The following is a 22,725-nucleotide window of genomic DNA, read 5'->3' on the forward strand; positions in this document are numbered from 1 at the left end:
CAATGCAAGGAAATGCCTGATCTTGCCCTGCAGTTTCTTCCTGGGCCAGAACTAGTTATGAGTTGAGAATCTGATGTTTTCCCTGCAGCACCTCATCCAAAAGCAGCCTCCTAATCCTGTGTCAGTATGATGCACCTTCCCCCACCATGGGGTGGGGCTGCTCCCTGCACTCATCAGATTTCATCCAGAGGAAGGGCTCAGCCCTGTTTTGCTCAGCCCTGTGAAACTTCACACAGCTCTTTGGGAATTGCCTTCCAGGGAGATTTTGGCCTGCACCCTTCACAGACACTCCAAAACAGGTGCAAGAGGGAAGCTCTTAAAAGGATGAGTTCTCAGGCTTTGGCTCCTTTAACACAGCCAGACCAATCAGAACCCTTCCATCAGGAGAAAATTTCCCTTCATCTTGACAAATCCTCCTAATTCTGCAGTCTACCAGACATCTCTGAGCTGCTCAAAGCAGACACATTAGGATCTTTTGATCCCCGCTATGCCTCCCAAAATGCACCAGTCAATCACACCTACCAATTTGACTACAGCAACTAATTAGAGCAGATTGAGAGAATTAGCAGAGCAAGAGTCACCTTCTTTACAAGTCACCTTCAGCCTCACTCAGTTGTGTTTGGTCTGCCTCCAAGTGCTGAGCTCTGCCACAGCAAGATGGGTTTCTACCCACTCAGGGTCACATTTCTCAGAAGCCTCTGCACTGTCAATTCATACAAGCCCTGAACAAAAAAATGCTAACAGAACATGGACTTTGTTTTTCAGAAACAAATGATTCCCGATTGTTCTGTTACCAGGCCAATTAAAAACAACAAAAAAAAGATAAAATACTTAGGTTTTTTGGCTTGCTGCTGCCAAAAGGGTTACTGACAGTGCATGGCAGCAGCCTGGTGGGTATGTTTTGTTTGTTTCAGAAGACATGGGCAGTTAGGGCTCTCAGGAGAGTATCCATGCTCTCTAAGCCTGCCATGATCCCTCTTGCTGTTCCCTCTTGGGAGTTGTGCCAGCAGTTGTCTCATATATCCATCAAGGGATAAACAGGCTTTGGTCCTGCTACCAGGCAAGAAGCCCAGGCTTTTGGACACCTGGGGAAAATGGGGCAGTTGCATCCCCTCACATCCCCCAGGTGCTTATGGAGCTTGTTAACAGTGATAGCACCTGGATGGACACTGACCTGGCCTGTCTCAACAAATCTGTGTTGATTTTCTAATCTGGTGGCTGAAATGGGGCTTTAGAGGTGAGCAGGGTGGAGGTTTTTCTTGTGCCCAGGGAAGGCGACTGTACCTTCACAGAGCTTTACTCACTAGAAATGCTGCTTCCTAGAAAGCTCATGTCCTGCCTATGCCTGCAGAAACAAGGATGGGGTCTGTATGGTAAATACCAATATGCCTTTGCACTGTCCCACATGCCCACAGAGAAGGAAATCAGAGCACAGGAGAGGCACACTCCTGTGTGGTACGCGGGTAAGCACCAGGTAAGCAGGTAACTTGGCTCAGCTGAAGGGTGCCAGGAGGACAGGACTGACCCAATCCTACTGTCCAGCCCCATCATCCTCAGGCAGCATCTGCCTGCTCTTCCCAAGTCTTCAGGGAACTCCAAGTGAAGGGTGACCCCATTCATGAGAGAAACACAAAACATCCAGCAGAGTCAGAGAGAGAGGGCAGAGAGAGATGCAGATGCCTATGTGATCCATTACATCACCTCATGCAGGCATATCCTGGGATATCTCCTCCAGACAAACAAAATCTGGCCTGCCCTGCCTGTGTGACAGCTATATAACCTGTCATGTGGGTAGAAAGTTAGAAATCCCCTGTTGGCAGCTTCTCCCCACAGAGAGGGCTTCTGTGGAGCAAGATCCGGCCCCTTGGGAATGCAGGAGGCACTTACTGTCCAGGCCTTTACTCTGACTTGACCAAAGGTGCTGTTAGTTCAGGGCTCTGCTCTGCCTGGCTCAGGGGTCTCCTGTTCCTGCAATAAGGGCCTCTGCTTCCCACCCTGAAGCTCCTTTCCTATGGCATTGACACAAACACCAGTGAGAAATGCTCTGCCTTCCTTCCTACCTGGAAGTCTCGACCCAGCTCTCACCCAACTTCCGATTTGTCTCCATCCCTGACTGGTCATCCACTTCCTCAGCCTGGTGGCCACAAACTTCTTTAACCATAAAGAACATGACAGATGTTTCCCAAAATTCCCTGGGAGCAAGAAGGGACCGGCATTTTGCATCCCCTGTAGCTCCTCTGGGTAGCCCATCTTTGTCCTGCCCTGACAGCCCAGCTGGCACAGTGAAGGTGGCTCCCGTATTCCATGGCAACAGAGGCTCCCTAGGCCAGGAAGAGCCCAGGGCAGAAGAGAAACATCTCATTGTGGGTGGTGAGAAGAACAGGTGTCACTGGGCACCTGCTGCTTCTCCCTTTCCACAGCCCGCTCCCAGCCTCTGTGGGCAGCAGGAGGACATGGAGCAGGGCCATGCATCCATGTAGGGAGTGCTGGCAAGCTCCCAAGCAGGTCTGTGTCCCCAAAAGGGAGGATGAAGCTGTTTCCCCAGGACCAGCTGTGCTTGTGCAGTGCTGCTGGGGGAGGGCTCACCCCGCAGTGCTTCAGCTTTTAAGGAGAACAAAACCCCTGTGGGGGCTGGAGGGGCTGAGTCACACAGTGAGGAGGGTGGGGGCTCCCTGCCAGTCACGATTCCGTGGAGGAGTGGGTTTGGGGGCTGTTGTGCCCCTGAGAGAAACAAATCCCACAGGAGTGCAGCCAGAGAGAGATGTCATTGTGACTTTTAGGGCCAGACGAAGGTTCACTAACTTGAACTGGAGGTGCCAGTGGGCTGTGGTTACCAGGAAAAGACATAGCACTTCCTCAGCCCCTGTTGCTTCCCGGGTTGGGGTGAAAAGTGGCATGGGAACATGCTGTTCCACAGCACCCTGCAGCAGAGGTGCCACAAGGCCATATGGACGTAATGAAGAGTGCTGGCACAAGGGATGAGATGCTCCTGATGACTTCCATGGTGATACAACAGAGCAGGTTGAGGACAGTTTCCTGCTCCCATCATGCCAGACTTTCATGGGAAAACACTGGGATTAGAGGTGACTGCAATGTGCTCTTTGTGCGATACATGATTGCATAACCTTGCCATGACGCAGGGGATGGCTCTTATAGACAGGAACTTTGAATTTTCCAGGGCCTAGCGGTAAAGGCATAGCATGTGAATCTGGGACAGAACAAATCAGGCACATATGAGAGCTTTGTAGGGATCTCTTATCTCAGCTGACATCCACAGCATGAGGGTGTGCTTGGACTCGGGTCACAAAGTCCAGCTGCAGCCCGGGACAAATAAATGATGCAACTTTTCTGATGTATGTGGGCAGAGAATAGAAGGTCATTTCTACCTCTGGATGCCAAGATTGGAGAAAAATTGACTTGAATAAGGAAAAATCAGGAATAAAGTAGCCTCCTAAGTGGCAAGGACCTGAGTGAGCCAACTGGAAAGACAGAGGCCATGCTACAGCACTACCTCTGCTCAGATGGGTACCACTGTCCACAGCTGGGGACCCTGTCCCTGAACAGATGTCATCCATGGTGGATGATTGGATACAACAGCAGGTACTTTGCTCTGCTGGGGGTGCTGCTGTCATGCAGTTTTCCAGGCTACCTGACTTCATCTGACAGCAGGTCTGGTTAAGACAAGTGACCGAGACCCAGCTCCCTGAGCAGCCCTTGCAGGCAGGCAGGTGCCAGCTGGACTGTGGGCAGAGAGGAGCAGCTGAGTTGCCACCCTCCTATGCCTTCCCAGACTCTGAAGAGTTAAGTGCCAGTTTCAAGTGTCTCTAAGGTGACACCAGGCTGCTTGCTGGATGCAGCTCCCCGCAGCCCCCTCCCCACGCACACAGCACACACTCATGCTCACTTTCTGCTTTGTCTTTCAAGAGCTGCTCCAGGCTTTGTACACAGGCACTTTCCTCACTGCCTACCTTTCCCTGCCACTCCCGCTCAGCTGCTGCCGCCGGGAACAGTGACGGATGTGCCTGGCTCCAGAGGGACCTTGCAGAAGGCAATCCAAGCTCTTTTTCACTCATTTGCAAGCATCACTATCCCTGGACTGCTTCTTCAATGAACACTGTGTTCCCCACTGCTCTCACAGTGGCAGCACCTCCGAAGAGCAGCACGAACATCTCCAGGTGTGTGTCAGATATTCCTCCGCTTCAGAGTAGCAGGGCAGTTGAGACGGTAGGAGGCTGAGCTGCTGCGTCTGAGCTATTCAAGCTGCTATCAAGAGGCCAGTAAATACAACTGCAAAAAGCTGGACACTGTTTTTTCTCGTGCTTGTGCTCCCTCAGGGAGCTAAGCCTTGCTGGGATTGTCTCACCACCCTGGGGAGGCGAAGCGAGCAGCACTGCAGGACCCCGTGGGACAAGACCAGTCTGCCCAAGAAGTTCTGAGGGCAAATTGGGACTCCTTGCCTAGAGAGACACCTCACTCCAGCATGGCTGAAGGTCCCAGGAGCTGGAGAGACTTCTCCCCTGCCAGGAGTGATGCTGAGGTGGCCAGGGGAGCCACAGCAAACTTCCAGGGAGCAGCAGATACAGAGAGCACTGGACGAGCACAACGCTTGGGCCTCCACAGCATGGATCCATCTTGGGAGGAGATGAGAGGGGCAGTGGCTGTGGCAGAGGTGGAGGAGCAGTTCCTGCACTTGGCCATCAGAAAGCAGGTCTCCTACAGGTAGGAACACCTGGGTCTCCAAGTGTCAGGGATGCACTTGGGCACTGGGGTGGCCTGTCACTGAGGCATCTCCCTCCCAAGGGGTCAGAGTTGGCTCTTTTCACCAACTACCAGCACATTCCAGAAACCATCTCAGCACAGAGACAAGGCAACCAGTTAGCCCAGTCCCTCCCATTGCATGCAACAGCCCCCTCTGCAGTGACAGTCTCATTATCACCTTTGCAGATCCTCTTATTTTCCTTCTACCCAACTCCCCCTTCCCATCCTGGGACTGTGATACGTCCTAGGCAGTGGTCTGGGCTTTTTGAAAGTACCTTGCAGCAAAGGGAGATCTGTCCTGGCTTTTGGTGTGACTCTTCTGTTGCAACTCCTGTGCTTTCCCACCCCTGCTATCACCAAGCAAAGCTGACAGAGGTAAAGAGTGGTTCTCATAGCTCTCACGGGGCTTATGGGAGTCACTGCCTGGTGATACCCAGGTGAGCTCCTGTTCCCAACTCCAGCCATAATGCCCAAAATCCTGCTTGGGTCAGTATCTCCAGGACTTCAGCTCCATTCTTCTGTCACAACAAATAAGGTCTGGTGTTCTACCCTGTCCTTTCTTTTGCTAGAAGGGTGTTTGAGACCTTCTATGATTTACTACTCCCCATCTTTGCAGAATGGCTCTCAGGTGTAAGTGAGGAGAAATCCTTTGACCCTGCACATGCCCAGACTAGACATGAGCATTGCAGGACTAATCCTGGACTGCTGTGAGAGTCTGGGACTGAGAGGAGGAGCTGCCTTCTTACTACTCTCCAGATTTGGCTTGGCACAGAGATGTCTGTGTCCTTCTGAGCTCCATGTTACCACGTCATGCCACGCTCAGCAAGTGCCACATAGTGTACAAGCAGGTGGAAATCTGACATGGAGGTCCACTGCCATGGCAGACAGAGGCTGAACAAACTGTCCCACCTCTGGTCTGGGCCTTGGGGACCCTGGGGTGCAGAGCTCTGCCAGGGAGAAGATTTGTGGCAGGAGCTGTCGGTCACCCCCCCCGCCTGCACTCCCCCTTTTTCCCCCCTGGCAAGGGCTTCAGTGCAAGCTGTGAGCAAATTGCTCTCTAATACTGCAGTAATGGGAACTAATGGGAAAACTTAATAGTGCCTGCAGATCAGGAGGGGCCTCGAAGCTGACTCATCCCCAGCACTTGTTATTCGTGTGGTGGGTGGCAAGCAGAAGCCTGGGGAGGTGGCAGAGACCTCCCCAGGTACCCAGTGTCCCTAAGCCTTGCCAGGAACTGGGACAACACAAGCCCTCCTGGTTCTCATTCTGTACCCAGGGCTGCTTACTGGGGCACCAGACAGAGCTGGGAGGGTCTCTGCCCTGATGGCACAGAGGATGAAGAATTACTGTGCCAAGCAGAGCAGGATTTTCTCCTCTTAGCTGTCTTCTCCAGATGTGCACAGTGCATTTTGTGAACAGATTAGCCAGCTGCAATTTTCCAGCCTCCCCAGGGCAGGAAGGGACATATTGCAACCTAAATTATCAGCCTGAATTTGATCTAGAATTATCCAAGGTTGCTAGGGATTTTATACACCCTGCCCATCCCACCCCAGCCACCCCAAGCAAGTGGCTCAGTTGACATGCTCCAGCCTGTGCTGCCCTTACACAAAGCCCCTCTGTTCTACACAACCCACACAAGGGGTCTCTTTGCAAGAGACTTTGCCCTGTCCAATGCAGGCTTTGCAGAAGGGAGGATTCTGAGAGGTTGGAGGGAATGCTGCAGCAATGTGCACATCAGGAGCAAAGGAAGAAATGGTGCTTGGGACAAGCTGCTTCCTCCACCCTGTGTTTTGGATGGCCAAACAAAGGGAGGGAGAAATGGGAGAGGAAGTGTCTGGGGGTGGATATCTGCTTCTTCTCTCCTGTGACACCCATGTAGTTTTGGGTCTGGCTTCCATCATATGCTCCTCCTGCAGCATGGAAAGTCCTAGGGGACCGACAGAAATCCCCTTGCTGTGCTGTCTAGCTCTGGAGACACTGAACCCTGGTACAGAGTTTGGAGGACCTTCTCCATGGGCTGTGGGCATCACAATTATCCTCAATGTCAGCTGAAGGTTGGAGGCCCCAGTCCCCTTGCTGCCAACCTACCTGCTCCTGCTGGGACCCATTAGTCATCACGAGGGGCAGGTGGCATAAGCTGCTATATAAAGCTTTTGAAATGAGCAGAAATTATATTAATCCCATGGAAATAAAGTTCCTTCCATAAATAGCTGCCACGGTGTATGGAGGCGCCTTGAGCGGGTGGAAGAGAGCTCAGCACTCAGGTTATATTTAGGGCTTTGAGTAACAGTTTCGTGCCAAACTTATTAATGATGCTGGCTTGTGCACCAGATTTCCACATTCTGGGACAATTTGCCCAGTAGGGAGGTTCTCTGCAATGCCAGAAAGACCCAATGCCCTCTGTCACCACAGCAAACCCAGAGCAAACACCAGGCTTGTGTGCCTAAATCCCCAGTCACTTTGGCCAAAGGGAGTCCAAAGTCAGCTCCTGCTTGCCTTGAGTGTCTCCACTAAGGTTTTGTGGTAGGGCAGGATCATCTCTAGCTCCCAGAGTGGGATAGCTTCAGTGGCAATAGGGCAAGCTAGAGGCCGGCAGAACTTTGCTGTAGGGAAAGCTGACCTGGAGCCAGAGAGGTTTGGGACAGGTGGTGGCAGGTCACAGCAGCATCCTGCAACTCCTCCTGAGCAGTTGTGGGCTCCCTCTCTATTTCATCATTGCTTTCAGAGTGATGCTTGCAGCAGTAGCCTTTGTCACTGCCACTGCACCCAGCAACCCAGCCCGGAGGGGTGTTTACCCAGAAAGGAAACCACAAGCGCACAAAAGCTCCTGTACGAGCTCTCTGCAGGCTCTGCCCGGTCGTACTCTTCGGCTCTCAGTCACGTTCAGAGGTAGCGCCCAGACCAGCCCACGCACCAGAGGGCTCCACACAGCCATCTCTGGCAGCGGGAAGAGGGGGTCCTGTGTCCCTCCGTGCCCCCCCAGCCAGCTCCCGTCCCTGCTGGGGAGATGTGAGGAACCTCGGCTGTTCAGTGTGGTCCCCGGCTGGCAGATAGGACACAGCTAATGCAACTCACAGGCTGTTCTGTGCCAAGGAGCTAAATATAACCCGCAGAGTGGAGCAGAGGGGGCTGCTTTGTAATGTAAATAGCAAGGGAGCTTGGTCATAGAGCAGGCAGGCCAGAGGGGAGAGCTGGCAGGAGCTGCTGGAGAGAGGGAGGTAGGAGCCCTGAGTGGCCCAGGGGAAGATGGTTGCAACTCTCTGCTGTCTTCTCTTCCTTTTTTCTTCAGATCTGGACTCTGGATGTTTGTGAAGTCTCAGGACAGCCTGGGCAGTCCAGGGGCTGAGGAAGAAGGAAAGGAGAGCCTCCACTGTCAGCACAGAAAGAGAGAGACAGAGAGGCAATCTCCTTCCTCCAAGTCCTGCCTGATGGCCTTTTAATCGTGTTAGCCCTGCTCTGCAGAGCAGCATAATCAAATTCCCATTTGTTTCCAGCAATCCAAGCCCGCTCCACTCTGACAGAAGCATCTGTCTCCGCATGCCTCTGTGCAGCAGGGGAGAGGAGATGGGGGGCACAGCCAGAGGGAAGAGCTAGAAATGAGCAGGTGGCTCCTCACAGACTTTGGTCAGGGGTGACAAGTGTCTCACTCTCCCCTGCCCTGACTCTTTCCAGAACCAGGGACAAGCTCTGCTGGGCCCCACTGTCAGACACAGGCTGTAGTGCATGGCGCAGGGGCAGGATGGGGTTGGAGCTGGCATCACCCTGTGCTTGGAGCACAGTGCTGGTGTGTGTTCACTCTCATTCTGGCTCTCATTCTGGTTGTTCCTATGTGCAAGGCAGTGGTGAACTGGATATGGGACTGTGTGTAACAAGAGAGAAAACATCCTAAGAAGCAATTTTGGAGAAACATTGAGTTTGTGGGTACAGCCTGGCTGTGTAGAGACATACCTGTAGTATGCCAGAGAGGGATACTACAGGTATGCAGCTCCAAGCCCTTTCTTAAACCAGGCTTACTCCCTGCTTTAAACTGACCCAAGACCCTGCTGCTGCCAGAGGGGATGATACTGCCCTTCCTCCTGCTGTGGTTTTTCCACATCAGGCAAGCCTGGTCAGCTCTCTGAGGCAGCAGGACACAGCTTCTCTCCCCTGTGTTTGTCCCCACAACCATAGCTTCAGCCTTGCATGTGGTGTAGATGTGCTGGAGGACCATGGACTGGGACTCCCTGAGTAGGCCAGCAGGGAGGTTTTTAGGGGCACTAACCAGGATTAGGGGCAATTCCAACCTTGATCCAAACACTGGTATGTGGGGAGAGCTGGGATCCCTGAACCAAGAGCCATCGCTTCCCCTGACCACTCCCTCCCTTATCTGATCCCTGTTCACAATGAATCCCACAGGCAAGTATCCTGCTGAGTTTGGCTGAAGCAGGCAGCTTAATCCTTTCAGTACCAGGGTGCTGCACAAACTAGCATGAAGACAAGGGTGCCAGTTCACAGTAACATCCAGCACAGTGATCCCCATCCCTCTCCTGTGCTGCCTACAGAGAAGCCTGTGCAGCAGGGTCTGTCTCCTCTGGTCTCCTGACCAAGAACAGCCAGGAATGGGATTTCTAGGGGTTCCTCCACAGTTTTGAACCAAGCCCAAGGGACAGGACTGTGAAGGGATGCATGGACACAGCACACAGAGGATGGTGAAGGACTCAGGGCAGGGTGTGTTTCTTCTCCAACAGCCCCACCAAGCCCCAATACTCCTGATGCTCCTGGGTAAGACTAGACACCAATACCACGAGACAGTGCATGAAACATGAAAGGGAAATGTCTGCAGGCAAGGAGAAAATGCAACTAACCCATCATGGCATGCAAAGCAGCAGGGATGATGAAACCTTTCCACAACAACAAAACTCTCCCCTCCCTGATCTGTGAGCTGGAGTTAGGCATCCAGGTCCTGCCTTTTCCTCTCTCTGCACAGTAATTAATGCAGTGGGTTGTGTTCAGTTTCAGAGCTTGCCTGGTGAGATCAAGGTCTGTCAATGTTTTTTTTTTTTCCTTTTGATGATGGAGTTTAAAGCAAGACCATGTGCCCCTTTAGAAATGCCATCTGTGCAGGCTGCCAGGACCAGCTTTGCTTGCTTGCTTTTCTCTGGCCCATAGAAGCTGACCACAGACCCTCTTGGTGATCTGAAGCTTTCCTGGAGCCAGAGCATACCAAGCAGCATCTGGTTGTGAAGAGTTGGGGTTTTTGGAGGTGGGGACAGGCCAGGCCTGCAGGCTTAGACTGTGCTGCCCCAGACTGGGGGATGGACCATGAATGTCAGGCTGTTTCTCCATTCTTTGGAGGCTGGCTGGGAGCATCCTACATGCTTCTACTTTTCACACTGCCCACTCCTGGTTTATCAAAGCATTTTTTCAATGAACTCCAGTGCAGATTGAGCAGATGCTGGAGGTTGTTTTCAGGCCTGCCACACAGGGAGGACATATACACCCAGGAGTTGTGAGTGCTGTGGTGCCCTGCAGGGTAAGGACGTGAATGGCCCAGGGTGGGTGGCAGGAGGACAACCCCACTGCTATGGCCTTGGTGTGCATGGTGGTGCTGGGGCAGCTTTGGGGAGGGGGCTGTCTCAAGTCTGGGGGCATTCAAAGAACCACCCAGCAGGGGAGGTGCGGTTCCTCGGCGCGCAGCCCAGCGTGCCAGGACGTGCTCCTGCTTGTTGAGGGTGTGCACGAGGCTTCACTGGAGACGACCCAGCAGAGGAGGTGGCCAGCCCCGTGGGAAGAAGGCCGCGCAGCCGGCTGCAATGACAGCCGCCCTCACACTTCCAGGAAGTGCAGAGAGGAACCAGGTGGAGGTTGCAAACAAAGCCGGGCCCCGGCCGGCGGCGGAGCACTGCCAGGGACCTGCCCTCGGGATGACTCCGGAAAGCGGCTGCTGGGGGAGGAAGAGCGAGAGTGAACCCCGGGCTGGCTAAGCACATCAGCTCATGCTGCGGCAGATGTGGCGGCATCGCTCCTGGGACGTTCCCCAGAGCCCTCCGGGGGACGTAGACATAAGGTACCCACCGAGCTGGGCTCCGCTCCCTTCCTCTTATTGTTGGGGGGGTTAAGGTGCTGTGGCGAGTGCTGACAGCCCGTGATTTGGGGGCTGGGGGAAAGGCTTCCTGTGCTTGCCCAGCGCCTTGCCCGCAATCCCCTCCTCTTCTCTTAGTGCCTGGGCTTGCGCAGCACAACCTCCCAGCCAGGATGTCAGAGGGCCGCGCGAGCGGTTTTGACGCCAAGCCCGTGAGCACAGCGGGCCAGCCCGGCTTTGCCTGAGCCGTCGGTTTCAGGGAAACTGGCAAGTGTGTCCCCATTCCCACCAGCCCTCCTGGAAACAGCTGGTGTTTGAGTCTGCCAGTGGGACCTGACCCAGGGTGCTAAGGGTCGGCAGGAGCACCGTGCAGTGGGCAGCCAGGCCCCCACAGCCCCGGCTTTCAGCCTGGTTCCACACCCTTGGGAAGCGGGCAAGCTGTCATTGCGGCCGGCACATTTTCCATGCAAAGGAGGGCTGGAAGAGCTGCTCTTTGCCTGGACTGGCAGCCATGGCAAGCAGGCCAGCCCCTGCCCCTGTCGCTGCCCGCTGAGCCAGCGGCGTCGCTGGGCTCTGGGAGAAGCGGGGCAGGCGCTCGCCGGGCTGGGTAAGAGCCTCGGTGCTGGCCTCGGCGACAAGGCCGGCGGTGGCTCCCGGTCCCTGGAGAGGGCGGTGGCGGCGGCGGCAGGACTGTTGGCTCCGTCCCCTCCGTCCGGCGGTGAACAATGGGAGGCGGAGGCAGGGGGAGGCTCCGCTTCTGCCGCCGAACCTCTTCCGAGCGCGAGGCGGCGGCGGGGCTGACACGCGGCTTCCTGAGGCGGCGGCGCCGGGCGCGGGGCCACGGGACGGGCTCCGCCGCCTGCCCCGATCCCCGCGCTCGGCAGGCGGCGCTGGCGGCGCGGCCGCCGGTGCCACCGGTGAGCGCCTCACTTCCTGCCCGCCTGTCCGTGGCCCCGGTGGGGCGGGAGCCCGAGCCGGCCGCGCCCCCCCGCCCGCCCCCGGTGCCCTCCTCCGGTGCCCTCCTCTGGCTCGGAACCACGGTGGCGGCGGCGCCGAGCCCTGAGCTCGGCCATGCAGGCGGCTCGGCCCCCGCCGTCTGGCGGTTCGCCCTCCGCCGCCTCCTCCGACACAGCCGCCGCCACAGCCGACTCCTCCGGGGCGTCAGGCAGCGCCGAGCCCGAGTGGGGGCCGCCGCCGCCGCCTCCGCTGGGCCGCCGCCACAGCAACAAGCGCTTCACTGGCCTCAAGCTCTTCGGGCGCAGGTGAGTACGGGGCAGGGCGGGCAGCGGGACGGTGGGTCCCGCCGGGCGGGCGAGCTCCGGGTGGTGCCCGCGCCGCCGCCCCGGCACCTGGCGGCGGAGCGGGGCCGGAGGGAGCTAGGCTCCCGGGCAAGGGCTGGCTGTAGGCGGCTGGAGCATCCGGAACGGAGGCAGCGGAGCACCGGCTCCCAAAGAGCCTCCTCCCGCTGAGCCGTCAGCAGCCGCCTCACCAGGCCCGGTCGAGGGGTTCACCCTGGCTGAGCGCAGCCGCAGGGGGATACGAGACAGGGTGTGAGGATGGAGCGGGGTGAGTTTGCTTTTCCCTCACTTTCTTGGCACGAGTGATGGCAAGTTGGGGAGCATTGCCCTCGCTGCGTGTGCTGTCGTCCCCATGGAATCGGAGCCTCGTCTCTTGGGCATTCGGTTCCACCCGCCCTGAACTGCCTGTCTCCATCCCCGCATGCCTGTCCCTTGCTTCGCCTGCGACACTGGCAGTCCTGCCGCGCCGGCGGATGGCTGTGCTCGTCCCGTGCTGCCGGCTGGGATCCCGGCTTCTCATGCGTCTGCCCCAGAGCCAGCTGGGCTCCTTGTGCCTCCCTTAGCTTCTCTGTTGGCCTCGTGGGGATTTGGACGTGTAAGCGAAGTACCTCGAAGTACCAGAGCCTGGTATCTCTGCTATCTGGAGGTCTTTGAAAACACTGAATAACTGAGGTCTGAAGGAACCTCTGGAGATTGCCTGGTACACACTGCTGTCTTAAAGCAGGGTCGAGTTTGATCAAGCTACTGATGTTGAGTTTTGAGCGTTGCCAGGGTGTAGAGAACACAACTTACATGGATCCCCCACTCCTGTGCTTCAGCTACTCAGGAATTTTTTTTCTCAAATAAGTTTCAGTTGTTGCAGCCTGTGCCTGGTCTCTTTCAGTTGTCACTGTGCACGTCTGGGCAGCATCTGACCCAATCTTCTCTGTACTTTCCCATCAGGTTGCTGGACATAGTAATAATGTTCCCCCTCAAACTTGTCTGCAGGCCAAACTGCCCCCCTTATCTCATATTCTCCTTGTACTTGATAATTCTTACCCCCAGCTGTGTTGGTGGCCCCGTGACAAGCTTTCTATGTCTCATGGGTATTTTTGGTATATGGGAGCAGTTGAAGCAGGATGCAGTGCCACCAGAGTGGTATCACACGTGCTGAATGGAGGGGAAAGGCTCCAATTTCAACCTCCCCATCCAAGCCAGACCTGGGAGTGGATGGCTTGCAAGGTCACTCCACCACAGAGCAGTGTTCTCTGCTCTGGTTTCAGAGCTGTCAGCAATGGCTGCCTTGAGCTCCTGGCAGTCTCTGGCCTGTTCCAAGTACTGTGTGGCATCTCTGAGTCCTGGGGCTTCAGGACTGTTACTGCAATGTAGATCAGAGCCAAGGGGAAGTTCTCCACATGTGAACAACCTTTGGCAGTGTGGCCACATGGGGAGAGGCAAAGTGGAATGGCAGGAGGAGCTGAAGGAGGCCAGTAGGCCCGCCAAGACTGGAAACGGCCACGGGGTTGTTTAGTGCATTCTTGCCCTTCTGCTGCTGATGGAGGGACCCAGTTCCCCCTGGCTCAGGGTGATGAATGCAGCACCCAGAGCTGCAGGGTAGTGAGGAGAGATTCCCATGGACCTCTGAGAAGGGGCTCCCACACACACCAGTGGGAGGTAAACTCGATGAGAAGTCATGCAGGATAATTGGCTGCACGCCACTGAATTCATGCCCACCTGAGCATTGGAGCAGAGGATGGCATGAAGTTTCTTCTCCTCCTCTGAGGGGATTAAGAGGGAAGGTTGTGCTACGCTTTCTTTTGTCAATAAGTACAGCCAGCCCCTACCCACCAAATGCTTTCCAACAGTGAGGAAATTTGTACCCCCTTCTATTCTGAGCTTTACTCAGAGCCATATGTGGCTGGGAAACAGGTCTAGAGGAAGCTTAGGTAATTGGGAGGAATTTGCTCACTGGCACGAGTGGAGAGCCCTGGTTTCAAGGAGAGAAGTCTCCTGAGGTGGACACCCTGTGCTGGACTCTGCCTGTAGCAACACTGGGAGGCATGGCCAAGGGAGGCAGGGGTCTGCAAAATGGCAAGAGAGCCTGTCCTGTCTCCAGGACAGGTGAGCCCTTAGGGGGTTTGAAGCAACAGAAAGGTGAACCCCCAAGCTCTGGCCTCCAGTGGTATGGTACATTAGTCCCATGTTTTGCAAGCAGGCTTATTTCTGTACCTTGTAATTGCCTTACAGGAGGGTGGAGTAATTGGCTCTAGAGCTGACAGAGACAAGTGCACAATACATGCATCCGGCCTGTGGATGGGTAATTCTTTTAATTGGGCTGATAAAGAGATTGGGGCTGATCAGATAAGAGGTGGTTAGGATTAAATTGCCTTTCTAGGTGCCCTGTTTCTGTGCTATGAGTGCACTGCAGTTTGCCCTTTCCAGGGAGGAATTGGGGAAGGAGTGTAAGTGCTGGGGACAATGCCTGTTTCTTGCTCATCCCTGTGCCAGTGAAGTGGGATGCCAGTGAAATGGATCTCCCCTGTGGGCTTCAGAGCTTCTGTAACAAATCCCACTTCAAAGGAACTATGTGTAATGGCTGGTGCGATAGCATAAGCAGGGCTATAGCCACCAGTGGGGCAGCTGGCAGATGGTAGTCCAGCAGAGCACAAGACCAAGTTTTTGGCTGTGACCCTTTGGCAGGTCTTATGCTGGAGCTTGCAGGTGAGCCTGGGGGTGCCTGCCACTGCCCCAGGAAAGGTTTGTGGGTGGCACAGCCTGTGGGTAAACGGCACTCAAAAAACTGAGCCGAGCACCCGCCTACATCTTTCTGGGACGTCACTTGTCACTTCTTTCTTGCAGCTTGATGCTTACACTTATGTGAAAGCTGAGAATGATGTACCAGTGGGACAGCAGCCCAGCCTTCTCCATCCCTGCTGTGTGGGGGTGCCCTTGAAGCTGCTGGCCCTTGCACCCGCTTTCCATGGTGCAGGTGCAGTAGAGAGGCCGTGCAGTGGAGTAAACCCCAGGTGCCCTGCAGGAAGACCAGATGGTAGTGAGGAGCCTGAAGTTTGTGCTCTGCAGGCTGAGAGCAGTGTTTCCCTTGGGACAAGATTTTTCACAAAGCACCTTGCTGCCAGCTAGCTGTTGAGCAATCATCTTCCTACTTCTCCTCCACGCATGCAGATTTTGTATGCCTCAAGCTCTGAAACCCTCCAGCCTCTGCTCCCCGTTCTGCTCAGAGGTGATGGCTGGGTAGCTTTGGCTGGGCCTGGACCAGTGTCACTTGTGGGAATCCCCAGCTGTCCCCTGCAGTGACACTTGGGCTTGTTTGCAGGGCAGATGGGATGAACCGAGAGAGTTGTTTCCGCTGCTGAGTTTGCTCTGTGATCTCTGCTCAGGGACTTTTTTTTCTCAGCGGGGGAAAAATAAAGCACTGGGCACGCTGAGCAGCCATACCTGTTGGCAACCAATGCAGCCTCACAGCAGAGCCAGGCTGGGACAGCTGCCAGCTCACAGTGGGGCTGTGAGATAGGTCAGGGAAGGATCAGCATAGGGGGTCTGACTGCTTCCAGAGGCTGAGGTCCTCCGTGGTGTGGACCTGCCACTTGCTTGTATCTCCGGTCTCAAGCACCCACTGGCAGCTCCCCAAGATCATAGCAGGGACTGCTACAGTGACATGTGCCTGCTCAGAGAAGGTGTCAAGACCTTTAATTATAGCATCATAGAATGGTTTAGGTTGGAAGGGACTTTAAAGATCATCCAGTTCCAACCCCCCCACCATGGGCAGGGACACCTTCCACTAATCTTCTTAGGGGTTGGAGCATCCTTTCCAGGAAACACTGTAATCTCCTCAAGGGGCTGAAAGGAGGGAGGATGAGAGACTGCTTCCCTCCTTTGAACAAAAACAATAGGAAGAGAGTCAGGCCCTGGGAGTGGAGCCGGGTCTTTGCAAGGATACAGTGATGAGAGGGGAGAGACAGAGCTGTGAGTGGTATGAGCAGGGGGAGTTTGAGAGCTCTTTGATTGTGTGAGTTCTCTTGGGGACTAAGGAGGTGCTGGTATAGGGAGGCCAGTCCTCTGCAATGAAGGCGATGCTCCAGCAAAGGGCAACCTGAGCTCTGGCAGGTGGTGGGAAACACAGTGTAGGATTTCCTTCACTCATCATCATGCAGTGCCTGGGGAGCAGACAATCTCCCCAGAGACTTGGCAAAGCCTCTAAATTTAATTTGCAGGTCTGCTCTTAGTGGAGCTCTATTTTCTTTTCCCCAGGTGACTCTGTGAGCTGAAGCTCCTGAGTTTTCTCTTAGCCATGCATTCGCTTGCTTGCTGGTTCTTTTAAACCAGTGCTGACTTTGAGATGCTGAGTTCAAGAGTAGAGCAAGGACTGCAGGCTAAGACTCCTTGACCCTTAGGCCCACAAACGATCTGTTTTTGGAAGAGATGCAGTACTGGCAGGAGGTGAATGGCTTCTGCTGGAGAATTTTGGAGGTAGAGACTCTGGTGCAGGTCTGGCTTGGCAACGCAGGCTGGACATGGAAATAGGGGAAACCTGTCCTGCTGGTTCTTGAGTTGGCACCAGGCTCTGGGGATAATAAGTGGCTCTGTCTTTGCAATTCTGAGTTCAAGAGCTTTATGACAGCTCTCCAGTAATACAAAAGTATACTCTGTGCTTCTGTTGCAACCTGCAGATCCAGCAGCAGCTGCAGTCTGTGTTTGGGAGCGGGGAGGCTTTCTTCTTCTCCCCATCAGGACACCAGGTGGAGGGTGAAGCTCTGCCAAGGCAAGCAGTGAGGCTGCGCTGGCGAGGCCAGAGCCCAGCAGGGATGGAGTCCTGTTCACACCAGACGTATGTGTTAGACCCAGTGCTGTTCTCCTCCTGCCTGCAGTGTAGGGGTTGACGCCTTAGGGTGCTAATTCTGCAGTTAACTGTGAGCTCTGCCCCCAGGGGAAGCTCTTCCTCATTGCGCCAGGATGAGGAGCTGAGAGGATCTCTTCCCACTCCATGCTGTCCCAGACAGTAGGAGTTAATGGGCCACCTGTCTCAGCCCCACCTGCTGGGCAGGTTGTGCTGTCTGGGTTCGGCTGTCAGTTCCAGTTTCTACCTGTAACCATTGCTCCCATGCCTGGAAATAGCCTGGTTGAGCTTTGCCCAGCTGACGGCTGTCAGCCCTTCCCAGTGGTTCAGGGAACCACTGGGGAAATGAGCTAAGCATGCCCCATCTCAGAGAAGCCCTGCCCAGCTGTGAGAATTGGAGACCTGTCTCTGGGGGGACTGCAGGATGCTGCCCAAGCTGTGTGTGCAGGGTGGCAGGTACGTGGCACTGGTGGGAAAGCCCCACTCTGGGAGCAGAAGGAGGTCTGGCTGGAGGTAGTCCCGTCCTTTGGCTGCTGCCCTGTCCTCTATGTGCCCCGTGTTAGTGGGAGATTCCTTTGGTTTGTCTCATGGGCTGTTGCTGGCTCCCTGACATTATTGCAGGATGCCAGCTTGTGGCAGGTTCTAGTCCCAGCCACACATGGGGACACCCATCCAGGGTGTGAAAATCCCACCCAGCGCCAATGGGCAAGAGCTTAGTGTTTGCCTTTTTCCCAGCTCCACTTACCCTGTCTTCCTTTCCCTGCTTCCCAGCAGCATCTCATCTCTTTGCAGGGCTGGAGTAGCCCTGGCTCCAGCACATGCTATGGCTTTGAAGAAAGTCATGTGTCCCAGCTGGCTGGCCCAGGAATTCAGGGCAACTAACATAGAGCCTTCTTGCAGGTTGGCTTCCACAGGAAACGTGTGTGCCAAACAGCCTGTCCCTTGATTGCCACCGTCAGCCCAGGTGTGGATCCGGAGCCAGAGAACAGGAGGACTCCTTGCTGCCTGCTCCCCACTGGCTATGGAGGGCCCCACCTCCACTCTAGGGCAGGACTCCCCAACGGGATGAGGATAGAGAATCCTGGGGTAGAAGTACATAAGATGGCTTGCAGCCTCCTCCTGAGCTCCCAGCCTCTGGCTGTGGCCTGTAGCCATCCAAGAGAGGGAGCAGGGGGCAATGCAGATGGCCATGTGCCATCCTTCCGTGTGAAAGTTCCCACTTGGTCCGATTATCTGTACATCATCCTGCCTCACTACCCTGGCTCTGGCCAGGAGCCTCACAGATCCAGGGCTAAGCCTCTTACTGCCCAAGCTCGAGGTCACCACAGAAGAAGACATCGCGTGAGGCACTCTGGCAGCTAGCACATGGCAGCTGCCACTGCTGAAGTGTGGCAGGGGGTGGGGTGGCTGTTCTCTGCAGGTATTTTGCACCAGTGTGAGGCTGGCAGTTGGCAGGATTATGAAGGTACAGGGCTGCTGTCCTGTGAGAGCTGCCAGGATGCATGGAAGGAGGTATCCTGCTCCCCAGTTCAGCTCCTGGCAGGGTTGCAGGTCAACATGGGGCCGGGAGATTCTCCAGCAGAGGCTGAGGATTCCCCACCTGGGCTCAAACAATGTTACCCACCCACAAGTTTTCTTGTTTGAATGAGTGAGGAAGCAGATGTGGTGGAGGTGAGTGTCAGAGGGATCCCAAGAATGACACTTCCCATCTGCACTGGGTCACCAAGAGCTTTGCTACCCAGCCCCTGGCTGGTGGTAGTCAGGGCTCCTAAGGGTTGGTGCCCGTGCACAAGGGCCGGAGAGTTGGGAACAGGTGAACTGCTCTGCCCTGCCCAAACAATGCTTCTCTGTGCAAGGCATGGAGAGTGCCTTCATGATTTATTTGAAATTCAAATCCATGCATGGACCCAGCAGTCAAGGTGAAAGAAGGCAGCCAGGAACCAGGCCAGCACAGGGAAGGATGAAGGGAAGCGGGGCTCTCTTTCTGTGCCAGCCTAGCACTGGTCCCTGAGTTGTGTGCTCTCTTGCAGCTGCCTGGGTTGGGCTGGAGGTGGGCACTTGGCAGGGTCTGAACTGGGCTGGGTTAGTATCCCAGAGGCAGGAGTGTGGTGCTTCATGTTTGCTGATTGACTCTTTAGGGAAAAACAGTGTTGCTGACTCCAGCTTCATGGGCATGTTGCCTGCATTGACCTCCATGGCTGACAGCATGGGTGGTGGCACAGGTGCCATTGGAGCCCTTGGGATCTGCACGTGCCAAGGCAAGGGGAGAGCATGTGGTGGAGAGATGGCACTGGGGCGGGGGAGGATAGTGCTGTGTGCTGAGCAGCCAGGTGTGTTCATGGCTTGCTGACCACTCTCTTTGTGTCCCTAGACTCCACCTGCCCCACAAAGGTGTCTTCCCTTGTCTCCAGGGCAGCCAGCCCAGCCGATGGGGATCCAGGAGGATAAAGCACCGGCCAGCGGTGTATAAGTATGTGGTATTTTTATTGGCTTGCGCAGGCTGCGCAGTCCCAGCAGCTGCTGCAACATTTCTTTTGAAAAGCTCTCCTCCCTCCCACCCACATCTCACCCCACTTCACCCTCTTGTGTCAGTACTAACCAAGGCCACTGAAAGCTGGGCTGCTTGCCTTATGCCTGTGTCACTGTCTTTGTTCTAGAGGGCAGTTTGCTACTGGACTTTGATCGACTAACATGGCAGCTTCTGTATTGCTGGAGTTTGGATTGAAGGTCAGTTGAGCTCTTCCTCCTCTATGTCCTAGCCAGTGTGGGCATGAGCACCTAGACCCAGTGCATGCTGAATGCTTGGATGACCTAAGGTGACAGCACTGAGGGTGGTTTAGCTAAATGACTAAATTAAATAATAATAAATAATAAAATCTAGCTGAAACAGTCAGAAGTTCAGTAAGGCTATGACTGCCAGAAATGGTGGAAAAACAGGGCCTGGGAGACAATCACCATGGCTGGGATGTAGTTGCTGTGTGGGAGCCGGTTCCTAGGCTAGCCATGGTGTTGGGACTAGCCATTACCTCACTCACAAGTGCTCCTGAGGAGATGTGGAGGTAGGGACAAGTCCTGGGTTCCATTCCTGGGCTCCCTATGCCTTGGTCTTTGTAGAGCAGCACATCAGCCTGGTCAGGATTTGGCCACACGTGTGTGAGTGCCGCAGTGGAAGACCCTTACTGCTCCTCCTGGCTTCTGCTACACAGTTTCTCTGCATGGCATCCTGGGCTTTACTGAATTTGCCACTCATCTCTTGTTTGTCTGATGATGTAGACACAAAAATCTTGTCCCAGGGCTACTTGGGAGTCCTGTGGTTGGAGGTGTTGGGAGCAAGAGGCCGTGTGGCCAGTTAGTGCTCTTCAGAGGGGAGGCGAATGGGTTTTGGAGAGGTCCAAACAGCTGTGGGTTGAACACCAGAGGGCACGGTCGCTCTTCAGAGCTCTGGCGCTCTGCTGTGCAACTCCAGCCCTTTCCCTGCAGCTGACTTTAGCTGGGTGTTGTGACATGTCCCTTCTGCAGGGTTGCTGGCCTTGACTCATCGCTCCTGGTTTTGCTTTCCTCCCTTCTGCAAGAAAGGGATTGGCAAAGCATCTGCATAGAGCTTTTTTTATGCTGCTGTGGCTGAAGTGGCTGGTGAGCTTGATGGTTTAAACGGGTCAGCTGCTGCCATGGGCTGGCTGATGCTCAGAGGCAAGCATCCAGCCAAGGCAGCTGTCAGCCAACTCCCCACTGCGCAGGCTTGCGTGTCCTGCTACCACAAGAGCCTCATACTGGCAGCCACCCAACTTCTGCACCTGGAGTCTGGGTCACTCCTCCCACACAAGCAAGTCTCTGGAGCACCCAGTGTCTCTGTGGGCATGAGAGGAGGAGCCAAGAAACTCAGGAAGCAGAGCAAGGCAGCCCTGTGTTACTGGTATGTGCTAAAGTGCTGGTCCATTCCAGGAAGGGGGACAGTGGTCTGTTCTCTGCATGGGCATTGCTTCTTACCCTCTCTGAAGGATGATGGGAGAAAAAAGCCCATCAGTGATTCTGGCAGATGTGGGGATGTTAAGATGAAAGAAGAAAAGGAAGCACCTAAGACCAGATATGCTGAGGGCATTTAGAACAAAAAGGGTGGAGGAGAAAAAACCCCAACTTTTCCTCCTGCCCTCCCATTTGTTGCAGTGGGACAAGCTGACATTCAGCAAAGCCAGTAGTAGATTTAACATTGTTAAAAGGAGTTACTTCAATTTTGATGTGAGATGCAGGAGAAAAAGACTTAGTCACTTGCTGCCATGAGGTGAAAAAGAGAAACCAAAGGTTAGACATGATATCACTAACAGGGGAACAGTTAACAAATGCCACTTGTGTGGCATGTCAGCATGTGCTTTGCTTAGTCACAGGGTCATGATGAAGGCTTGGGAGGTGTCTTTCCTGTCTCAGACTTTGTGGTGTAGAGAGATCACTGGGGACTGGGTTTCTCAGGGATGCTGAGCAGTTCTCCCCCTTGCAGACAACTGCAGGGGCTGCCACTTGTGATGTGGTTTCAGGTGCGTGGGACCAGGATCTCCTCACATGGAAAGTCTTGCTCAGGGCTGCGTGGGCCTGGGGAGCCTCTTGGCCTGGGGCAGTGGTTTCTGCTTGAACACAGCAGACTGAAACCTGTAACAGCAGCATTGGGAGCTGCTGGTCTCCATCACAACCCATTCACCTGTCTGCATGTTAACAGGCTGAGGGCTTACAAAGTTGTGGGAGTAGGAGGAGAATGGCAGCAAGGTTTGCACGACTGAACTTGAGGAGAGGGCTCTTAGACTTCCTGCTCCTGCTGCCTCCAGGGACTTGGGGAATTAGTGCCCTGATCTCTTGGTGGTCACATTGACTTGAAAGGGATTTTGGGACCACCTGGAATCCACCATGGTCACCCTTCCATGGTGTTTCCATGGGAAAAAATGGCTGTTTCCATTTGTCAGTCTAGGTCCTGCCAGCCCAGGAAGGAGATAGGATTGTGGTGACTGTGAGGAGCAGCAAGTGGTATCATCAGGAGTCTCTGCTATGCATCGACCACAGGGGTCAGGAAGAGCAGGGTGGGCATGGGGCAGTTGGAGACAAGCTGGAAGCTTGAACCCTCCCTGGAAGTGTTCAAGGCCAGGTTGGATGGACTCTGACAAACCTGGTCAAGTGGAAGGTGTTCCTGACTATGATATTGGGGGTGCAATGAGATGCCCTTTAAAGTCTCTTCCAATCCTAATCATTCTGTGATTCTGTGCTAAGCTTCCTTGGCTGGAGGTGGGGCTGGTGAGGAACCGTACATATCTCTATCAGGCTACTTTGCTCTGAATGATTAACTAGTGGCAGCACATTTTTAATTTTCTCTTTGATAAAAAATCCTTCCAGTCCCAATAAGTGAGTCTTAACAATGATGGACTGGGGCCTGTTCCTGGAGGCCCTTCTGCACCTGGCAGCTGCCCTGGGGCTGTGACGGTGCTGGGACCTGCTTGACTGCTAGAGGCAGCTGGCTCCTTCCCGGCAGTAGGAAGGGAGTTCTGAAGGATGTGTAGATACCCTTTGTAGGGAAGGAGGCAGAACTTTCCATCCTTCATCAGCTAGCAGTTTTGAGGGCAGAGAGAACTGACCAAGGTGAACACCTCCTGCCTGCCCTGGGTATCTCCAGCTCCCTTTCCTCTCTGGTGTTGTGAGGGCTGAATGAAATCCTCAGCAGCTTTGGCAATGGACAGGTTCGCTCATGTGTCCTCCCCATCCCTCTCTCTCACTGATTCACAAGGGCCACTTGCTCT

At 54.7% G+C, this 22,725-nt stretch overlaps 1 protein-coding gene across 7 annotated transcripts in view; it reads left to right on the forward strand.

The window, feature by feature from the left end:
- The first annotated feature begins 3,883 nt into the window (after positions 1-3,883).
- Positions 3,884-22,725, forward strand: part of DGKZ (diacylglycerol kinase zeta) — a 54,458-nt gene continuing 35,616 nt past the window's right edge. The window contains exons 1-3 of one of the 7 annotated variants that reach the window (XM_071427421.1): positions 11,952-12,081; positions 19,323-19,421; positions 19,609-19,678. Coding sequence is in view for 5 of the 7 variants with exons in the window: in XM_071427417.1 (XP_071283518.1) it covers positions 4,481-4,719 (239 nt within the window). In the remaining 2 variants the exon portion in view is untranslated. Of the gene's footprint in view, positions 4,720-10,589; positions 10,805-11,600; positions 12,082-12,220; positions 12,386-19,322; positions 19,422-19,608; positions 19,679-22,725 lie in introns of those variants that run through there. The other 6 variants (XM_071427417.1, XM_071427416.1, XM_071427420.1 and 3 more) reach the window with 6 other exon arrangements.

The sequence above is a fragment of the Agelaius tricolor genome, unplaced genomic scaffold (assembly GCF_023055355.1).
Source record: "Agelaius tricolor isolate 1412-34295 unplaced genomic scaffold, bAgeTri1.0.p SCAF_5, whole genome shotgun sequence".
NCBI classification, from domain to species: domain Eukaryota; kingdom Metazoa; phylum Chordata; class Aves; order Passeriformes; family Icteridae; genus Agelaius; species Agelaius tricolor.